At 62.0% G+C, this 21,636-nt stretch overlaps 1 protein-coding gene across 3 annotated transcripts in view; it reads left to right on the top strand.

The window, feature by feature from the left end:
- Window positions 1–21,612, top strand: part of Rai1 (retinoic acid induced 1) — a 108,046-nt gene extending 86,434 nt beyond the window's left edge. For 2 of the 3 annotated variants that reach the window (XM_026408685.2, XM_026408686.2), the window contains 4 exons: window positions 6,589–12,214; window positions 15,765–15,858; window positions 19,525–19,574; window positions 20,095–21,612. In XM_026408685.2, the coding sequence (XP_026264470.2) occupies window positions 6,605–12,214; window positions 15,765–15,858; window positions 19,525–19,574; window positions 20,095–20,109 (5,769 nt within the window). In that variant the 5' untranslated portion in view covers window positions 6,589–6,604 and the 3' untranslated portion in view covers window positions 20,110–21,612. Of the gene's footprint in view, window positions 1–2,619; window positions 2,700–6,588; window positions 12,215–15,764; window positions 15,859–19,524; window positions 19,575–20,094 lie in introns of those variants that run through there. The other variant, XM_026408684.2, reaches the window with a different exon arrangement.
- The last annotated feature ends 24 nt before the right edge of the window (window positions 21,613–21,636 follow it).

A 21,636-nucleotide genomic window follows, 5' to 3' on the forward strand; every position in this document is an offset into this window, starting at 1 on the left:
GGCGGGGCCTCGCCCGTGTCTGGCGTAGAATGCTATAAAGGTCATCACCATCTCTGTGGGCCTCCGCACCCCACCTCTGCACCTCCTTCCTCCCCAAGGCTGCCCAGCTCTGCCCTCCTCAGGTGCAGGGCACTCGCCTTGCTCCAATCCAGTGCTTAACTGGGTCCTCCTGGACCCCCCAGGGCCAGGTGACATTCTGGGTGCAGCGCCTGCGCTCATCCCTTTCCGTTGAGCACCCGCTCAGTGCCCACACCCCCAGCGCAACCTGGCCTCTGCCTTCACTAGCTCTCAGGCCTGCAGCCCTCCCTCTGCGTTCGACACCTGGGAGCTGGCGACCAGGTACATACAGCCCACAGCCAAGTTCCCTTGGACTCTGGAGGGTTTAAAAAAAAAAATAAAAAAGGCAGGTGTGATGACCTTGGCACAAACCTGTGACCCCAGCGATGGGGGAGGCTGAGGCAGAAGGATGGCAAGTTCCAGTCTAAACCTGGACAACTTAGGGAGGCCCTGTTTCAAAACGAAAAATAAAAGGGCTAGGGATGTAGGTTTGTGGTAGAGTGTCCCAGAGTGTCCCCTGGGCTCAGTCCCCAGTACCACAAAAGAAATATAAATAAAGTTTTTACATTTTAAAAATGAAAGACATCCCTTTTTTTATAAATTCCTGATTTCTGGCTTAAAGGAAAAAAACAGGCTTTCTGGCACCTGGGTTCCATTCCACAAGGGAAGCAATTGGCTGGGCTGATGGGGGGCTCCTTCCCCACCACACACACACACACACACACACACACACACACACACACCTGATTTGGCACCACGCTCTCCAGCTCCCTGTGCCCACATCACTTAGGTGCACCCCCGTCTCTAGAGTTGTTTTGTCCCTCCACCCTGTTGCTTGCTCTGGATTTTTTTTTTTACAGGGTTAATGTGACATTTGGAGCATGAATCATTCAATAAATATTGTTCTGGGCATTGGGGATATGACTGAACAAAATAGGTGAAAAATCCAACTTTCCTACTAAACAGGAGAGACCAGTAATAAAGCAAGTTAAAGTTTATTATAAGGAGGTAGTAAATACTTTGGAGAAAAATATGGGGAAGGGGTATCATTTCAGGGAAGGCCACTGGAGACAGTGACAGAGGCGCAGACTTAGAGCAGGGTGAGGGAGCTGCGTAGTTGTCTGGGAAAGGGATTCCCAGCAGAGAGAATAGCCCGTGCAAAGGCCCTGCGGCCCAGGAAGGGAAAAGGCTTGCCAAAGTCTGAAAAGTCAATCAGCATTCCCAGGAGCCCGCTGGCTCAGCTCCTCTGTCCTTCCACTCCCCCAGAAAAAGTAAGTCACGGTCCCTCGGGGTACGTGGGCAGGGAGGACAAGCCTGAGGGTGAGTGAGGCGAGGATCTTTGGTCGTTTGCCTCAACCTCAAAGCTGCCAGCTGCACCCCCTTACCTATGGTGTGGCCTCTTGCCAGGGCAGGCACTGCCAGGGTTTGGGGTAAAGAGAAGAATGGCACAGACCGGGAACCCCCTCTGGGTCCCCTGAGGCCCACTCTGGGCCTGCCCTTTGATCTTGCCGGTTCTGGGACCCTGGTTCTGTTGGTGGCACCAGCCTGGCTGGGGGTGGGAAGGACCCTGGAGTGGGTGGGGCATTCGCATCCGAGCAGTCGGCTCCCTCTCCATACTTTTCTTCATTTTGACAGAGACGTGATGCTTTTTGTTCCGTGGTGAATAAAGTGATCTAAAAAAAAAAAAAAAAAAGAAATTATTGTCCACAAGAGACTGATAAGTACAGAGCCCAGGATAGGTGAGCGCACCTCCTGCCAGCCTCTCCCTGGAGGGCCCTTGAGTGCCAGCAGCTGGGGCAGATCCCTCGATGCTGCCCCTCACCTCCTGGACGGTGTGTGGGGGGATGGCCCATGGCCGGGGACTCCCGTCTGTCCCTGGCTGCAACCTGGGAACAGGCATCATGGTGCACGGGGTGCGGGGTGCAGCTTCAGAAGCCAGGGGTCCCTCAGCTCAGCTCAGGAGCACAGCTGTCACCGTGAGCTCTGGAGAGGGCTGTCTTCTTGTCCCTGTGTCATTTGCCTCTGGCCACTCAGGACCCCCAGCTCTGCAGACGGAGGCACGCTGGGGCCCTGTGGGGTTTGCCCATGAGCCAGGGGACCTTAAATGAAGGAGGGGGTCATGCCCAGGTGTTGCCCACCTGGAGGGTCATGTTTTAGGGAGGGGGCTTATGTTCCAGGAGGGTCCCCCTGGCCCAGCCGCCCTCACCTGTCCCACTGTGGGCTCTTGAGTAAAGCCAGGCCCTTGGGACTCGGCCTAGACCCCCTCCCCAGGACAGCAGCCAGTCTGGCTCATGATCATCACGTCCATCCGGGCGTCCCGTCTTCTATGACTCATCACCCACAACAGATGGGGAGACCCCAGGGGTTCCCCCCCTCCCTGGACACCCCCTCGGTCCCTCCCTGGCCTCCTTTCTCTCAGGCAAAGCTTCCTTCTGCCCCCTCCTGATCAGGCTCCTCCTATGCCACAGCTGTGCCCATTTCCTGGACAGGGATCCAACCCCGGAGGCTAGAGAGGCTATGGACCCGGTGACCCCTGAGCTCAGCTGCCCAGAGGACAATGGTTGCCATGGTGCCGCAGGTGGTCAGTGGCCGTCACTGCCCATTAGTGGACCTCCCTCTGGCTTCTGGAAGATGAGGGCCAGGTAGGCTGAGATGTGCCCCCCCCCACTCCACTCAGCTCCAAAATGGGAATGCTTGGAGTGGGGTCCAGGCGAGGGGCCTGGTCACTCCTGCTGTGTCGTTGGGGTCAGGGCCTAAGCAGGTCACTTGCCCCTCCGAAGCTGGTGTTTTTCTGTAAAAGAGAGAACAGCCAAAGCATGGGGGAGGGGACTGGTGCAGAGGAGTCACTCTGGCAGCTACCGGAGGTCCCCGCTGAGGTCCCAGAGTCTCTGAGGGGAGGGCCATGTCCCTGGCTCCCCTGCTGCCAGGGCCTTTAAGGAACTGCTGGTCTCACCCTGGGGGGAGTCTGAAGTGAGAGTCTCATCCTTCCAGACACTATTTCATGGTGGCCTAGGTGGCTTTCTCAAGGGGTGAGATCTGCTGCTGGGCAGGAGGGAAGTCCTGGGACGCTGCATTCGAGGGCTGGAGCCCCGGGCACAGTTCTGGGCCGTGGGGTCTTGTGCTTCCACCCCATCAAGCCCAGCAGGCCCGGCTTCCCAGGCGGTTGTAAGGATGAGGTGCTCGGGGGTCTCGTGGTGAGAGGTATCCGGGACTTGCTCTCCTCCTGACTTCCAAGCTCAGCAAGACCTGGAGAAGAGGGGAATGCTGTGACTGTCCTGTGTCTACCACCAGAGATGTGAAAAGTTGTGCTCTCTGGGTGTGTGTGTGTGTAATACGAACTGTCGTGCACTCTGCTGTCCTGTGTAACAAATGAGAATAAAAAAAATAAAAAAAGAACTGTAGAGAGGTGGCAAAGAGGCTAGTGGGTGGGGGGACCACAGGGCAGGGGTGCTTTGGACCAGGACCTGTGTGTGTGTGTGTGTGTGTGTGTGTGTGACCCTTTCTCCCTCCTGCCCAAGCCACGGTTTGTCCCCTGGTGTCCTTTCCTAGTGCTCTTGAAAAGTAATCATAATCACAATAATTAATAACAACAGAGCCCAGGGCAGGACCAAGGCAGCTCTTAAAGAGACAGTGCCCCCATTTTCTCCTGACCTAGGCCGCCAGGACCTCTCAGGGCTCTGAGAGGCGGTGGTCGGTCGGGAGGCCAGGAGGCCTTTGTTCCTGCCTCCCTCCCTCTGATCCCGGGGCTGGAGGGAGATGTTGGGCGAGCATTTGGGTTGCATCCTCCATCGGGCACTGGGCCTCTCCTATTTTAATTGAACTGTCTCTTCTTAGAGATAGATGTTTCGCCACAATCCAGCTGCTCGGGTGCATTGGGAAACCCGCCTGTAATCCAGCTTGGCTAAATTAAAAGACGAAGCAGCTGGACTGATTAAACAGGGAGGGGTAGCTGTGGACAGAGAAGGTTGGGGAGGGGACACCGGCGAATGGCACGTCCCACCCCCCCCACCCCACCCCCACCCCTTTTTAAATAATGTTTCTGGTAATGCATTTTGGAGAATGTGAAAGGGAGGGAAAAAAAATAAAAAATAAAGCCGTAGAAATGTTAATGATATCCACAGGACAACTCAGCAGGAAATGAGAGTGATCTGGGACTAATAAAAGCCGAAATGTAATTTGTGCAGATATACGAGGGAGGTGCAGCCTTCACATCGGTCCTGGGTCTGTGCATTCTGGGCTCATCAACATGTGCCCGTGGAGGGCAGGGAGCGGCATGCCCTTGGCCTCGCAGCCAGACCCTGAACAGAGCCAGCCACCTGCAGCCCTAGGGCCTGGACAGTGCGGGAAGGTGCCCGCTGACCGCGCCCCCCACCTCCCCTTCCACCCTGGGCAGCTCTGTGGCAGTGTGGCTACGCCCTTCTCTGCAGAGATCCGGGCGGGAGGCACAGGACTGCCCACCTGGCTGGGAGCCACCGAGCCTGAACCAAGAGCTCCTCTGGGTTGGCACGTCCTGGAGTGTTTTATCCAAGCCGCCGGGGCTGGGCCTGAAGTGGGTCAGCAGGGCGGGCACACAGCTCCTTGCTCCATACCTGTGGTGACTCCAGGGAGCGGGGGAGTAGAGGGCAAGGGGGCTTTGGTGGGGAGGGGCTCTCTTGGGAATGCTGGCCCCCCTGTGTGCAGCTGGAACTGGCCGTCTGACTCTGGCGGGGTAGGACAGATCCTCATGGGTCCCCCAGCATGGCTGGGTCACGCCTGAGTACCGCTAGCCATATAGGAGGTGCTTTGGGCCAAGCTCCTGGGATAGAGGGACCTGAGACTGTGCCAGTGGGCTCCTGGGGGGCGTCTGGTGGCCTTCTCAGCTGGATGGAAGTCCTCCTCTGTCCCCTTTCTTGGGTCAGTCCCCAGATCCCATACAAGAAGGGTTGGGGCTGGACCTCCCTTTTGGAAAATTGCTCCCCCCTCCCGCCGCCGCCCGGCGCATCTCTCTACCTCTTTCCTCTCACCCTATAGCTCCCCTCTTCTCACATCTGTTTATTCTGTGTCCCTCTTGCCCGGCCACCTCTTTCCTGATTCCTTTCTTTTTTTTTTTTTTTTTTGATATTTAGTTGTCATGGATTTTTTACTTTAATGTGGTGCTGAGGATCGAACCCAGGGCCTCACACATGCCAGGCAAACGCTCTACCCCTGAGCCACAACCCCAGCCCTCTGCCCTGATTCCTTTCTGATCCCTCAAAACACTCTGGAATCTTTGGAGCCCAAGGCAGGCCATCCCCTCTTTTTTAGTGTTCAGTGGGAAGGAAAACTGGAAAGTCCCTGTCCCCTTCCTGGGGGCCTGGGCCACACAAGCCAGGCAGAGGCCACTCTGGGCCTGCATCTATCACTGTGCCGGGTAAATCCCAAGCCCTTGGGATCGGGGCCTGTGGCTAGCGTTTCTCCTTTCCATCTCCCCCCCCCCCCCGCTCTGAAGGCCTTCTGGGGCCACCAGACCTGCCCGTCCACTGCAGGGAACCTTTAGCCCTAGACGCCCACGTCCAGCCCATGTTGTGAATCCTGCTGCTCTGCCCTCAAAGGTTCTTTGAGGATCATTTTCTAACCCAGGATCCTGCTCTAGGGTAGGTTAGACCCCTGCCTGGGCCCCAGCCCCTAAAATCATAACCAGATGGGCTGCTCCCCCGTGCCACCTGACCTGGGGAGGCCGGGAGGGGGCCCTGCCATTGAAGGACCAGGTCCCATCACCCCTGTGCCCAGGGGCGCAGCTCAGCCTCCCTGTCCCTCATCAGCATGCGCTCCCTCACCCTGGATCACGTAATCTGTTTATGCACCTATAATATCCCAAACAAGAGGCAGGTGCGGCGTCCTACGTCCCTAGGAGTCAGAGGAGGGGACGTTTGACATCTACAGTGGCTCGGCAGCCCCCCCCCCCCCAGTTGACGTCTGCTAGAGGGAACAGACAGATTCCAGATGGCATGGCAGTGATAGGGGAGGTGTGTGTGTGTGTGAGAGTGTGTGTGTGTGTGTGCGCACGCCTTTGGCAAGCGGCCTCTCCCTGGCGGGGTAGGACAGATCCTCATGGGTCCGCAGCATGGCTGGGTCACGCTTGAGTACAGCCACCTAGGGACTAAGATTACAGGATCCAGAGGGCCCCAGGGGACGTGAGGAGCCGGAATTACTCTGCTAAATGATTTTGAGCTGTCTTGGAAGAGCTGGGAGTGGTGGTGGGTGGGGGCCGAGGGGAGGAGCCAGCCAGCCGGGTGACTTGGCTTGGGCAGCCCCCGTTTTGCACCTCCAGCGCCCTGCGCCCGTGGTGGCCCTGTGGAAGTGGGGATTATGGAGTGCACCTCCTGGGTGCAGAGGTTGTCAATCTGTGCACAGCTGGTGGGGAGACTCCCGGCCAGGCAGGGCTGCAGGGCGAGGGGGGGTGGGGGGAGGTGGCTGAGGGGGACCAGGGACCAGGACGTGGTGGCCCATCTGAATCGCTCTCCCTCTTGCCCCCCACCCCTCCCCTCCCTGTCTCCCTTTTCTCTTCCACAGATCGCCAGCCCGCGTCATGCAGTCTTTTCGAGAAAGGTGTGGTTTCCATGGCAAACAGCAGAGCTACCCACAGACCTCGCAGGAAGCGTCTCGCCTGGAGAATTACAGGCAGCCGAGTCAGGCCGGGCTGAGTTGTGACAGGCAGCGGCTGCTCGCCAAGGACTATTATAACCCGCAGCCTTACCCGGGCTACGAGGGTGGCGCCAGCACCCCCTCCAGCACCGCGGCCGCGGTGGCCGCCGAGAAGTACCACCGAGGTAGCAAGGCCCTGCCCTCCCAGCAGGCGCTGCAGGGGAGGCCGGCTTTCCCCGGCTATGGTGGCCTCCAGGACAGCAACCCCTACCCGGGACGCTACTCTGGGGAGGAGGGCCTGCAGGCCTGGGGGGCCCCCCAGCCGCCACCCCCCCAGCCACAGCCCCTGCCAGGAGGGGTGGGCAAGTACGAGGAGAACCTACTCAAAAAGACGGCCGTGCCCCCCGGCAGGCAGTACCCAGAGCAGGGTGCCCAGCTTCCCTTCCGGACTCACTCCCTGCCTGTCCAGCAGCCCCCGCCGCCACAGCTGCCCCAGCCCCAGCAGCCCCTGGCGTACCCCAAACTCCAAAGGCAGAAACTGCAGAACGACCTCGCCTCGCCCCTGCCCTTCCCCCAGGGGGCTCACTTCCCCCAGCACTCCCAGTCCTTCCCCACCTCGTCCACCTACTCCTCGTCCGTCCAGGGCAGCGGACAGGGGGCCCACTCCTATAAGAGTTGCACAGCACCGTCGGCCCAGCCCCACGACAGGCCACTGACCGCCAACGCCAGCCTGGCCCCGGGACAGCGGGTCCAGAACCTTCACGCCTACCCGTCGGGCCGCCTCGGCTATGACCAGCCACAGCAGCCGGCGCTTCAGAGCCGGCACCACGCCCAGGAGACCCTCCATTACCAAAACCTCGCCAAATACCAACACTACGGACAGCAAGGCCAGGGCTACTGCCAGCCGGACACGGCTGCCGTCAGGACCCCCGAGCAGTACTACCAGACCTTCAGCCCCAGCTCCAGCCACTCCCCGGCCCGCTCGGTGGGCCGCTCCCCTTCCTACAGCTCCACCCCGTCCCCGCTCATGCCAAACCTAGAGAACTTCCCCTACAACCAGCAGCCACTCAGCACCGGGGCCTTCCCCGCGGGCATCACCGACCACAGCCACTTCATGCCCCTGCTCAATCCCTCCCCGACAGACGCCGCCAGCTCCGTGGACACCCAGGCCAGCAACTGCAAGCCCCTGCAGAAGGACAAAATCCCCGAGAACCTGCTGTCAGACCTCAGCCTGCAGAGCCTCACGGCCCTGACCTCCCAGGTGGAGAACATATCCAACACGGTCCAGCAGCTTCTGCTGTCCAAGGCCGCCGTGCCGCAGAAGAAAGGCGTCAAGAACCTGGTGTCCAGGACCCCGGAGCAGCACAAGAGCCAGCACTGCAGCCCCGAGGGCAGCGGCTACTCCGCGGAGCCAGCGGGGACGCCCCTGTCGGAGCCCCTGAGCAGCACGCCGCAGTCCACGCACGCCGAGCCGCAGGAGACCGACTACCTGAGCGGCTCCGAGGACCCGCTGGAGCGCGGCTTCCTCTACTGCAGCCAGGCCCGCGGCAGCCCGGCCAGGGTCAACAGCAACTCCAAGGCCAAGCCCGAGTCCGTGTCCACCTGTTCTGTGACCTCCCCTGACGACATGTCCACCAAATCTGACGACTCCTTCCAGAGCCTGCACAGCAGTCTGCCGCTGGACAGCTTCTCCAAGTTCGTGGCCGGCGAGCGGGACTGCCCACGGCTGCTGCTCAGTGCCCTGGCTCAGGAGGACCTGGCCTCTGAGATCCTGGGGCTGCAAGAAGCCATCGGTGAGAAGGCCGAGAAGGCCTGGCCGGAGACCCCGGGGCTGGCCAAGGACGCCAGCAAGCCACCCTTCTCTCTGGAGAACCACAGCGCCTGCCTCGACCCCGTGGCCAAGAACGCTTGGCCACGGCCCGGGGAGCCCGAGGCCCTGCCTGATTCCTTGCAGCTGGACAAGAGCAGCAACACCAAGGACTTCAGCCCGGGGCTGTTTGAAGACCCTTCGGTGGCCTTCGCTGCCCCTGACCCCAAGAAAACCGCCGGTCCCCTCTCCTTTGGCGCCAAACCCACCCTGGGGGCCGCCACCGCCCCGGACCCCACCGCCGCGGCTTTCGACTGCTTCCCGGACACCACGACCACGTCCAGCTCAGCAGACGGCGCCAACCCCTTTGCCTGGCCAGAGGAGAACCTGGGGGATGCCTGTCCCCGCTGGGGACTGCACCCTGGCGAGCTCACCAAGGGCTTGGAGCAGGGCGGGAAGGCCCCGGACGGTGGCGTGGGCAAAGGGGATGCCCACGAGGCCTCGGCCTGCCTGGGCTTCCAGGAGGAGGGGCCCCCCGGGGAGAAGGCGGCCGCGCTGCCCGGGGACTTCAAACCGGAGGAGGCGGGTGGGGTGAAGGAGGAGGCCGGCGGCCTGCTGCAGTGCCCCGACGTGGGCAAGGCCGACCGGTGGCTGGAGGACAGCCGGCACTGCTGCTCGGCAGCCGACTTCGGGGACCTGCCCCTGCTGCCGCCCCCCGGCAGGAAGGAGGACCTGGAGGCCGAGGAGTACTCCTCCCTGTGCGAGCTGCTGGGCAGCCCGGAGCAGAGGCCCGGCCTGCAGGACCCGCTGTCACCCAAGGCCCCCCTCCTCTGCACCAAGGAGGAGGCGGAGGAGGGGCTGGACTCCAAGGCCGGCTGGGGTTCCCCGTGCCACCTCTCCGGGGAGTCTGTCATCCTGCTGGGCCCCACCGTGGGTGCCGAGTCCAAGGTCCAGAGCTGGTTCGAGTCCTCCCTGTCCCACATGAAGCCCGGCGAAGAAGGGCCCGAGGGGGACCGGGCTCCGGTGGACTCCACCACCCCGGATGCCTCCCTGGCCCAGAAGCCCAACAAGCCCGCCGTGCCCGAGGCCCCCATCGCCAAGAAAGAGCCCGTGCCACGGGGCAAAAGCCTGCGGAGCCGGCGGGTCCACCGGGGGCTGCCCGAGGCCGAGGACTCCCCGTGCAGAGCACCAGCGTTACCCAAAGACCTCTTGCTCCCCGAGTCCTGCACCGGGCCCCCCCAGGGACAGATGGAAGGGGCCGGGGCCCCAGGCAGGGGGCCCTCCGAAGGGCTCCCCAGAATGTGCACCCGCTCCCTCACGGCCCTGAGTGAGCCCCGCACGCCCGGGCCCCCGGGGCTGACCACCACCCCCGCGCCCCCCGACAAGCTGGGGGGCAAGCAGCGAGCCGCCTTCAAGTCGGGCAAGCGGGTGGGGAAGCCCTCGCCCAAGGCTGCGTCCAGCCCCAGCAATCCGGCCGCCCTGCCCGTGGCCTCGGACAGCAGTCCCATGGGCTCCAAAACCAAGGAGCCGGACTCGCCCGGCCTGCCCGGCAAGGACCAGCGCTCCATGATCCTGCGATCGCGCACCAAACCCCAGGAGGTCTTCCACGCCAAGCGGCGGCGACCCTCAGAAACCCGGCTCCCCAACTGCCGGGCCACCAAGAAGGTCCTTGCCAACAACCACCTGCCTGCCCCATTCAAGGTCGCCGCCACCGCCGCCGCTGCCGCGGGCAGTCCCCAGAAGGAGGGCCGAGTGAGCCAGCGAGCGCGGGTCCCCAAGCCTGGCACAGGGGGCAAGCTTTCTGACCGGCCCCTCCACGCGCTCAAGAGGAAATCGTCCTTCCTGGCGCCTGTCCCCACCAAGAAGAGGAACCTGGTCCTCCGCAGCAGCAGCAGCAGCAGCAGCAGCCTCAGTGCCAGCGCGGGGGACGGGAAGGAGGACAGGGCCGAGGGCTCCCCCTCGCTCTTTAAGAGAATGTCTTCTCCCAAGAAGGCCAAGCCCAAGGGCAGCGGGGAGCCCACCACCAAGCCCCCGCCCCCCGAGGCCCCTGAGGCCTGCGTGAAGCTCGCCTCACGGGCGGCCTTCCCGGGGACCGTGAAGACCAAGGTGCTGCCCCCCAGGAAAGGCCGGGGCCTGAAGCTGGAGGCCATTGTGCAGAAGATCACCTCCCCCAGCCTCAAGAAGTTCGCCTGCAGAGTGCCCGGGGCGCCCCCCGGGACTCCCCTGAGCCCGGCCCTCCCCGAGAAGGACCGCGGGGGGCCCAAGAGCACCGGGGGCAGCCCGGCCGGGGCAGAAGAAGGTCTGGTCGGCGTGGGCCCGGGACAGAAGTTCCCAGGGGCTTCGGGAGGGGAGCCGTTGTGTAGAAATCCGACCAACAGGTCCTTAAAAGGTAAACTCATGAACAGTAAGAAACTGTCTTCCACCGACTGTTTCAAAACTGAGGCCTTCCTGTCCCCGGAGGCCCTGCAGCCTGGGGGGACCATGCTGGCACCCAAGAAGAGGAGCCGGAAAGGCAGGGCCGGAGGCCTCGGGCTCTCCAAAGGCCCCCTGGAGAAGCGGCCCTATCTTGGCCAGGCTCTGCTCCTCAATCCCCGAGACAGGGCCAGCGGCACGCAGGCGGGTGGCGAGGACAACTCTGGTGGAGGAGGCAAGAAGCCAAAGACCGAGGAGCTGGGCCTGGCCTCCCAGCCCCCCGAGGGCCGGCCCTGCCAGCCCCAGACCAGGGCGCAGAAGCAGCCGGGCCACGCCAACTACAGCAGCTATTCCAAGCGGAAGCGCCTCACCCGGGGCCGGGCCAAGAACACCAACGCTTCACCCTGTAAAGGGCGTGCCAAGCGGAGACGGCAGCAGCAGGTGCTGCCCCTGGATCCCGCCGAGCCTGAAATCCGCCTCAAATACATCTCCTCTTGCAAGAGGCTGAGGGCCGACAGCAGGACCCCAGCCTTCTCACCCTTCGTGCGGGTGGAGAAGCGAGACGCCTTCACCACCGTATGCACTGTGGTCAACTCCCCCGGGGATGAGCCCAAGCCCCACAGGAAGCCTTCCTCCTCCACCTCCTCCTCTTCATCTTCCTCCTCCTTCTCCTTGGACGTGGCCGGGACCTCCCTGACCACACTCCCGGGGGGCTCCATCCTGCAGCCACGGCCCTCGCTGCCCCTCTCCTCCACCATGCACCTGGGGCCTGTGGTCTCCAAGGCTCTGAGTACCTCTTGCCTTGTCTGCTGCCTCTGCCAAAACCCGGCCAACTTCAAGGACCTCGGGGACCTCTGTGGGCCCTACTACCCCGAACACTGCCTCCCCAAAAAGAAGCCAAAACTCAAGGAGAAGGTGCGGCCGGAAGGCACCTGTGAGGAGGCCTCGCCGCCCCTTGAGAGAACACTCAAAGTCGAGTGTGCAGCCCCCGCTCCCGCCACTGCTGCCGCCGCCACCACCGCCGGGAAGCCCCCCAGGCCTGACGGCCCAGCGGACCCGGCCAAGCAGGGCTCACTGCGCACCAGCGCCCGGGGCCTGTCCCGGCGGCTGCAGAGTTGCTACTGCTGTGACGGTCAGGGGGACGGGGGCGAGGAGGCGGCCGCAGCCGACAAGAGCCGCAAGCACGAGTGCAGCAGAGAGGGTCCCGCGGAGCCCGGCGGGGACACCCAGGAGCACTGGGTGCACGAGGCCTGCGCCGTGTGGACCGGCGGGGTCTACCTGGTGGCCGGGAAGCTCTTTGGGCTGCAGGAGGCCATGAAGGTGGCCGTGGACATGGTAAGAGGCCAGCCCAGCCAGGGTGGGCAGCGTGGGTTTCGGAAGGACAGGCAGGCGGGCAGGCAGCCACTGGGGAGCCCCCGGTCTCTCTGGGGCTGCCATTTGGGTCCAAAGGGCCGCGGCCACAGCACCATCCACAGACCCCAAGACCCCTGGCACAGGGCACACTGGACGCACTCGCCCACTGCCCAGGGAGCCTCCCGCGCGGCCCGACCTGCAGTCTGCCCAGCCAGCACCCCCGCGGTGGCCCTCTCCTCGGGCATCTTCCAGTCCCCACCCTGCTGACCGAGGTGCCCACCAGGGCAGGAGGCCCCAGAATTAAACGCCAGGGTCCCCCACCACACTCAAGTCACTCCTCCGGGTCACCTAGCTGGGCTTGCGGGAGGAGCTGCCCCCGGGCACAGCCTGGCACCCTGCACAGGGCTCTTCCCCTCTGGGAGGTGGCCCCGGGGACACCTCGCCCCGCAGAGTGAACAGGGTGGCCTGGGAGCCTCTGACCATCTCCTCACAACACCTCCGCTCCAGGGGACTGTGGTCACTGAGCTCTGTGGAGCTGCCCGTGCACCCTCGTCCTCGGGGTGGGCGCCCTGTGCCCTCCAGAGGGAGTGGCCGTGGGGAGTTCTGAGTCAACCCCTGTCACCACTAGGGTGGCACCCGACCCACCCCCAGGGCTCTGTGTCTGTCACCGATAGGACGTCCCTACCTTCCAGTACCCAGGCCACCAGCTGCTGCTCCTCGGCTCCCGTCTGCCAGGGGCACAGGGCTCTCTGCAGTGAGTGCCCAGGGGCGTGCTCTCTCGTCCCACGGAGACTGGGCCCCTGCCCCTCACACACTCGAGGCCCCAGGTTGCCCCGCCAGGCTCCTGGGGACTGACACTCACAGTGCACTGCCTTAGGCCCTGGACTGTCCCCGTGGACACCCCTCCTAGCCCCGCCTCCTCCACACCTGCCATCCTGCTGCAGGTGGTCCAGAGGCCTGGGAGACAGGGGCTGCCCGGATCTGGATGATTTGGTGACCCAGCAGAGCTGACCACCCCGGTGGCCCTCGCCCCGCCCCATCTGTGCGACCCTGCCACCTGATCGCCCCCCGGCTCTCCCCCGCATTCCCCTGCACCCACAGCCGGCTGCAGCGCCGTCTGGCCACAACAGACCCCAGGGGCCACGGCGGACGCTGCTCACACCTGCTTCCCAGGCTCCCGGCTCCCCACAGCCCATGGGGGTGACGGCGACCTCTGTGCCCCGACGTCCTGTCCACCCCACTGAGGAAGGCCCGGCCCGGACGGGATGCAGCTGCCCAGGGCCCCCACCTGCACACTCAGGTGTGGCCATGGGCCCTGGGTCCTCTCTCTTCTCTTCTCAGTGACATTTTCATCCCTGGCTTCTCTGCAGCCATCTAAAAATAAAGTCATTTCTGACCCTTCAATAAAAAACAACAGCCCTGCCCCGGGACGGCCACCCCCAGCTGACGGCCACCCTGCCCTGCCGGCCACCCCAGCCACACTGACCTCCGGAGCACTGGTGTCCCCACGCGGCCCCCAGGCTCACGTCCAAGGCCTTTCTGAGGCCCAGGCCTGGGTTCTGGTTATCTCTGTGTCCCTGGCTGGCCTGGGTGAGGAGGGGTCCCTGAGACAATGGGTGAAGCCCCTCGCCTGTCCCAGGCCCTTCCCTTTGGTGCCTTTGGAGGCTCAGCTCACTGACCTGCACACAAGAGGGGGACACCTGTGTCAAACATGGGTCAGGTTCCCCCGCTGTCACACAGCTGGGCTGGTCTAGTCCCCCCACTCCATCCTCATGTCCCCCCACCTGTGTTCCAGGGCCAGCCTGGCAGCCACAGCCCTGGAGGCCAGAACGAGAATCACACACACCAGAGGTGTTTGCTGGTCACTCAAGGTGTCTCTCTGTCCAGCCAGCAGAGCCTCAGGGGGCTCATCACAGCCCATGTCCATGCAGCGTGGTCCCCAGGCAACTACCCTCCCCAGAAAAATGAGCAGGGTCACCACAGCCCACGTTCCTTCCCACCACGTCCCACGGGCATCAAACTGGTCCCGATGCAGATTACAGCTCTGCCCAGGGCCAGCTCCTAACTGCAGGAAGCCATCTGCCCTCGGAGCCCCAGAGTGCTGGACCCCCCTTAGCTGGATGGTGAGGGTCTGCCGATCCCAGAAAACTGCCGAGTCCCCGGCCCACCTGTCACACCTGCCCGTCCATGGACGTCCCCTGGGCTCCCTGGAGAAGAGAGCTGTGGAGCTATGACTCCTCCCCCACCACCATGGACCCCATCCCCTACCCAGATGAGGCCTGGCCCTGCCCTGCCAGGGTAGAGAGGGGGTCCCAGGGCTGAGCCCACGTGGCCTGGCCGGGCGCGTCCACTTAGGCCCCAGCGGGTGGCTGGGGTCAGAAGCACCTGAGGCCTCAGCATCCTGGACATGTTTCTTCTTGTCTAAAGTGGCCGGTCCAATGGCCGCCTCAAGGGTTGCTGGGAACCACAGTGGAGAGAAGCCATCAGCCCAAGGAACCCCACAGTGGCCCAGGGGTCACTGAGGATGACAGTCTCCATCTGGCCTGGGGTCCCCACTCTTGCTGGGCCCCAGTTCCACAGGAAGCCATCCCGATGAGACGGGAAAGAGGCTGGGGGGGGGTGGTCTTGGGGTGGTGACTGAGCCTGTGTCCCAACCGGGCTACGGGGCTCAGGGCTCAGTCAGAAGCGTGTGCTGGCAGGCGGGTTGCCCGGGGGACCTGGAGAAGCTGGACCGGGCTTCCAGCCAGGCCTGCTGGGAAGCAGGCGGGGCCTCTGGGAGGGGCCCACGGTGCTCTCGGCTTTCTTTCTGCGCCTCAATCCCCCACCCTCCACCCCCGTGGACGACGATGGCTGATTCAGGAATGGGGGTGACTTTGGACCCGTCACTTTCCTCCCCAGGCCTCGGGGTTTGGCTTGATTCCTCCGGGGTCTTTCTTGGGGGTTACCATCCTCTCCTGGCCACAGGACAGCTGCACCCAGCAGGGCAACCGCCTAAGCTCAGCAGAAGACACTTCTGAGAACTAAGGGACCGGGCGCATGCTGGGTGGCACCAGGCGTACATGAAGTCAGCATCTCAAGGTGGCATGCTGTCTCCAGGTCTGCCACTGGTACTCCTGCTGCCACCAGAGAGCGTGGACAGCAATGCTCATTGCTTTTGCTTTTGCCTGTGCCAGGGACACTTTGGTGTCACCACCTAGATAGTTAATAAGCGCCACCCACCTCAAGGGCTGTTAGGAGCCAGCAGCCAAAGACCCTCTCTGCCCAGCCTTGCAGGAAGCATCTGGCAAATGCTGGCTGGTGCCCACGGCCATAGTGGTGACTAGTTCACAGGCCGAAGAAAGTCCCCGCCCCCCGCCCAGCCAGCCAGCCCAGGGGTGCCAGAGAACCAGCCTGTGTGGGCATCTGCACCCCGAACCCGAGCCTCCTCCTCCATGCTGAGGTCCAGGGTGGTTTTGGAGGAAGTGGGTGGGCTGCGTGGGGCCGGCCCCCTGGGAGCATGGGACTCACTGCTTCTCTCTCTCTCTCTCTCTAGACATGTTCCAGCTGCCAAGAAGCCGGGGCCACCATCGGGTGCTCCTACAAAGGATGTGTCCACTCGTACCATTACCCGTGTGCCAGCGATGCGGGTAAGAGCCCACCGTGGGGACAGGGCCTCCATCCTGGGCTCTTTGCACCCCTTGGGTCCCCTCCTCTCTTGCCCCGGCAATTCTTTACCTCCTCGTCCTTCCTAGACCAGGAGATACAGACCACGGCTGGGCAAGGCACCAATGGAGGCCTGCCCGGAGCTGCGAGGAGAGACAGGCATGGATTAGAGTCAGGAGGGCTATCTGAGGAGCCGCCTTTGCAAGGGGATGTGGGGATCTCGGAGAGAAAGATGCACTGGGGCTGGGGAAAGATCATCCTGCCACAAGGAAGACGGATGCGCTGAGGACAGGGTTCCAACACACTGAGGCCAGGTGACCTTTGGTTGGCCACCGGGAAGACACTGGGGTTTTGAAACAGGCCTAGCCTCCTCTGCGGCCTCTACCCCAATTCCCTACTTTTATCCATTTGTCCCATGGGCATTCATTAAGCACCTACAGTTGCCAGGCGCATAGGAATAGACCAGAGAGACCGGGGAACTCCAGACCTCGTCCACCACATGGGGAAACTGAGGCTCAGGAAGATCCCTTATTTCATCCAGAGAAAGCAGTTGTTCACTGTGTAATGCCCGTCACGGGGGACAGCAATATCGTAAGGGGGGCTCGTGTCACCCGGCAGATCCTCACAGTGCCCCTCCTCCTGGCAGCAGGCAGAGGTGACCGCAGCCTGTATCCCACCTTCCTGCTGGGTCCCTGACCAGTGTCAGCCCTAGAGCCAGCCCACCCCAGGGAGCACCCACAGGACTTTGGTGACAGTTTTTCAGCAGGGGGCTGAGTGGCTGGTACCCAGCAGGAGGGGACTTGCTAGAGCTCAGCAGGGGGCTGAGCGGCTGGTACCCAGCAGGTGGGGACTGTGGCTCTACCCTCTCCCCCGGAGCCTCCCAGCCACTTAACCAGGCACCTGGCCTCGCTCCCCTAACAGCTCCCCTGAGCCCGGTCCCCCTGCAGAGATCTGCTGAGCACCCTCTGCCCCTCAGGCCCCTGCACCGTCTCCAGATGAGCTGTCTAACTCCTGGCACCACACCATGACACTGTCAAACGCCCTGTGGGATGATGGCCCGGCTTTCCCACTCCATATCCTGTGCTCTTTCTCCTACCCAGAACTGTCCAGCCTCCCCAGGGGGCTCACCTTGAAACAGGACAGAGAGGAGAGCCATAGTTTTTACCAGCAGTTGTGGAGAGCAGATGAGGAAGAGAGAGTGGACGTGGGAGAGGCTCTTCCTGTCTGAGCTAGGAGGGAATCCAGGAAGACTTCTAGGAGGAAGTGATATTTGAGCCAGGCCTCAAAACATCAGGAAAGGTGGGCTGTCGCTGGTTAGCCGGAGGACTCCATATACCAGGCTTTGAGCAAGAGAACATGTGTTTCAAAGGAGATCTTAGAAACCCCCAAATGACAGGAATCTCTACAGAGAATGAGACGGGGAAGCGTCTGGGGAAAAAAAAGGATGATCGGGGCTGGCTGATGAACTACTGCAACAGTCCAAGCAGGAGAGGGTAGCCTGGTACAGTAGAGCCGTCTAGCTCAGAGGCTATGTTGGCACAGAAGCCACAGGACTTGATGGGAGAGATGAGGGAGAGGGAGGTGTCGGCCTGATGTCCAGCTTCCCCATGGGGAGGGAGAACCAGTCTGAGCAGGATGAGCATGAGAGAGAAGGTATCAATGACTGCTACGTAGGTCCTCACCCTGGCAGGATGCTCCAGGGAGGCCCCAGCAGCTGGCCTAGCCCCTTTATGCTCCACATGATGCACGTGGTCTTGTCCTCCAGCACAGCAGGGGCCTGGAAGATTGGAGGTCACACGGCCTCTCCCAGCCTGGGCTCTGGGCTTCAGTGTATTCTGTTGGCCAAAGCAATCTAGGTGCCACCCAGATTCTGAGGGTGGGGACAGGCATGCCACATCTCCATGGCACGGGCTGCAAAGGACCTGGGTACAGAGCAGGGGATCAGGGCCGTGTTGGCAGCCATACAGAGCAGTTCTGTGTTTGGACAGGTCACTTTTGAGCTGTCTGTAGACTTGCAAAGGGAGCTATCTCAGCTGGGCTCAGGATGGAGACTCCACCGGCAGGTTAGGGGACAGTGTGTGGGGAGATGCCACCTATGAAGACCTGGCAGAGGAGGGTGTGGGAGGACTGAACTCCAAGAAGCAGGGAGGGCTGTCGGTGGTGACCAGGCAGCAGCAGGTTGAGAAGAGCAATCCACCCCGGGGGGTCAGCAGGGGCTCTCCAGTCAGGCTCTCAGGCTGCAGGGTGCTAGCTGCCACCCCGCCTTCCTGCCCTGGCCCACTAACCCTGCCCCCCTTCCCATCCTTATTAAGGATCCTCTCTCTGGAGACCCGCATTGACTCCAAGAGCAGGCAGAGGCCACTGCACCATGGTGTCCGGTCCAAACCCACCAACTCTCAGTCAGCCCCAGGGCCACCTGGTCTTCCAGATCCAAGACACCAGGCGAGGGACACGATGTCGATACCTGGCCCTTCCCAACCAGTCCCCTCCCACACCTGGCATGGGAGATGCTGGGGTCGCTGAGAACCCCGATTTAGAAGTGGCCTCCTACCCTTGGCTTCTGGTGACCCAGGCACTTGGCCCACGTGCCCAGAGCTGACCCAGAGGGCTACCACGTGGTCAGCAGGCGAGCCTGGACTTCTAGCCCACGCTCTATGGAATGTCTCACTTTGTCCCAGAACCAGAAAAGGAAAGTTGCTGAGTCGCCCCAGCTGTGGCTCTGGACCATGGAATCTCACAGGGGTTCAAAGGTGGGGGGGGCCCTCGTAGCTTCTGGCAGGGGTTGGTCAGGGAAAGGAAGGGTCTCGCCTTTGGAAGGCCTACAGTTCTGCTTTGGAGCTGCAGATCTGTCCCCTTCCTGCCCTGCCTCCTGGTCCCCACCCTGTGATGATGCCACCCTCCAGTGTGAACTGGAAGATGGTGCTAGGGCAGGTTGACCCTCTGGCCAGTGAGGCTGAGAGAGGAGAGATGAGCTCAGGACTTGGGGGTGATGGGTGGGGGTGCTCAGGGAAAAGCCAGGGTGTCCGTAGGTGGCAGCAGGCAGGGAGCGGAGGACTCGTGGAGATATGGGCACAGTCTGGCAGAGCTGGGCATAAGGACTGGCCAAACTCTGCTGTCCCCTGGCTCGTCTGTGGCTGGAGTGTTCACCAGGATCCTATGTGCACCTATGTGCATCTTCCCTTGTTCCCACAGGAACAAGCCCCTGCATTTTGAGCACCTACTGTGTGCCGTGTGTGTGTGTGTGTGTGTGTGTGTGGGGGGGGGGGGGGTATTGATACATGCTCTCTTCACCAGTCCCGACAGACATGCTGTAGGTGACCACCGAAGCCATCAGTGATTGAGTCTTTCCTGGGCTCTTCTAGGGGCTGGGCACACATCTCAGGGGATTGTGGAGGGCAGGTTCTCTTTAGTCAAGGAGCCAGCCACTCGGAAACAGGATGGGGGGAAAGAGTTCCAGGTGGAGGAGGTAAGGTGAGGACAAAGAACAAAGCAGGAAGGAGCAGAGGGGCCCCCCCAGCCTGTTCTGTGGTGGAACTGTGATTATGGAGGGTTTAAGCAGGACTTAGGTCACTCTTTGAAAAGAGCTCTTGCAAGCTGGGGCCTGGCAGACCCCACCCTGTCTAACCACCGAAACTTCTCTTTGGTTACAGGTTGTGTATTCATCGAAGAGAACTTTTCTTTGAAATGTCCCAAACATAAGGTAGGTGACCACAAGGAGCCCCCACTCCACCGATGATGGCCTTTACCAGCCCCTGCCCTGACCTGCAGACCCTCAGGAGACCTAGCCCCCACCAAGTCCAGCCAGGACCCAGTTCAGCTTCCCCTCACCTGTCGCCAGCGACCCCTGGGAGCCTTGAGGCAGATCTGCATAGGCTACTCGGAAAGCACGCTTTGTCCACCAGGCAGGTCCCCAGGGAGGGGCCCGCCAGGGACATTCCTAGGGGACGTGCCCTAAAGCCCTTTCAAGATAGGGGGCAAAGAGAGGGCCGGTAGGGCCACGGGACTGGACAGAGGGCACTCAGGTGAAGGTGGTCAGACGAAAGGCAAAGCCAGAGGGGGGACTCCCGCTGCTTGACACCGAAAGAGACCTTAGGGGCGCCCACCCGGCGCGCGGGCGGGGTCCCACGGACGGCGGGGCCTGCGGCTTGGAAGGAATAGGCCCCTTCCTCCTCTCCCCGGCCCACAGTAATGGACGGCGGGCGTCTGCTTTTCTTTTGCAGAGGCTGCCGTTGTAATCCACCGCAACGGCTGGAGAAGCCGCCGGAGCCGCCCGACGCCCGCCTCCGAAGGAGAGAAGCAGCCTGCGCAGCCCTGGGGCCTTGGAGCTGCTCCCAGCGCGCGTCCAGAGCCGATCCTTGATCCGCGTCCCGGATCTTGGATCCGGCCGCCCAGGGCGCCGACGTGCGGCCCCGGGTTGGGAAGAAAACCTGTTCCGGAGCCGCCTGCTCCCGGAACCGGACGGCACAGGGCGGTTTTCTTTTTTTTTTGCCCACACCCCTGGGGCCAGGCTTGGAGAGGGAGCCCGCGGAGCGGCCAGACTTCTCGGCCCACCCAGCCTCTGGCGGGGGTGGGAGACGGCTTGGGGCTGGGGACACTTCCCCCTCCCGGAAGTTCCAAGACGACGTGGCACACATTCCTCGTGGGTGCTGCCGTCACCGCAGTCGGTCGGTCGTGGCCTGCAGCTGGGCGCCCTGGGGTCGGGAGAGGAGATCCAGACGACCCTGCCAGGGGCCGAGGGCTGCTCTTAGCTCCATGGACGAGGCAGGGGAAACCGGAGCCTTTCTGGAGGGGGCCCGGTCAGCGGGGGAAGGGGCAAGAGTCTTCGAAACCCACCAGTCGGAATGCGTCCCAGCGCCCCTTCCCACCCACCCTTTGCCAAAGCTTCCCTGCGGTTCCGGCCAAGCCGGGGTAATCGGGGGCCTATGCTCAGGGGATGTGGGCTCCGCGGGTGTGGGCGGGACTGGGGCGTCTTCTGTTCGTCCCCTTTCCAATCCTCCACCCCACCCTTGGAGCCCAGCCTAGGAACGCAGCAAGAAAGGAGATCCGATCCGAGCATGAGCGTACCTCCGGCGGATGCGCGATTGTCCCTGTGCACCACCACCGTCTTCAGGGACCACAGCGCCCACTCAGTACGGGAGCAGGGACAGCGCTAGATTCGTGTACAAAACCTGTGTACCCCTCTATATATATGTTACATAGAATGTATATATGTTGGGAACATGCTCGCTTCTCCTGTGTGTCGCCGCCGTGCGTCGTGCGCCCTGCAGCAGAGCCCCAGCCGGGCCCTTGCCGAGTAGGGGAGTCTACCGCGATGCCCCTTCCCCACGCAGCCACCACCGGCTTGGGCCAGTCCCTGCCAGTCCGTCCGCCTGTCTGTCCGTGTCCTCACCTCAGCTCTGTCCACGCTTCAATAGGCCTGACGCAGCCCCAGCTAGGGGCCGCCCTAGCAACTTCCTGTACATATGACTGTAAAATGGTAAACGTGTGTATTATATCTGGCCTCGTTATATAGTGTATATATATGTATACATATACATATATATAATATATATGAAGACTGTAAATGTTAAGACGACTAGTGTTCTTATTAGTATATTGCTTCACACTGAAGATTGTGTGTATCGAGCTGTTTCTAAAAGATGTTTATTTTCCTTAAGAGTAAAAAAACAGTCATTGCATTCAGAAAAAAAAAAAAGTCAATAAAGATACAAGATTGTTTTGGAAGTCTGCAGCCCATGGATTCTGACCAGATTCTGCTGGGA

Source organism: Urocitellus parryii, chromosome 7 (genome assembly GCF_045843805.1).
Source record: "Urocitellus parryii isolate mUroPar1 chromosome 7, mUroPar1.hap1, whole genome shotgun sequence".
Lineage (NCBI taxonomy): Eukaryota > Metazoa > Chordata > Mammalia > Rodentia > Sciuridae > Urocitellus > Urocitellus parryii.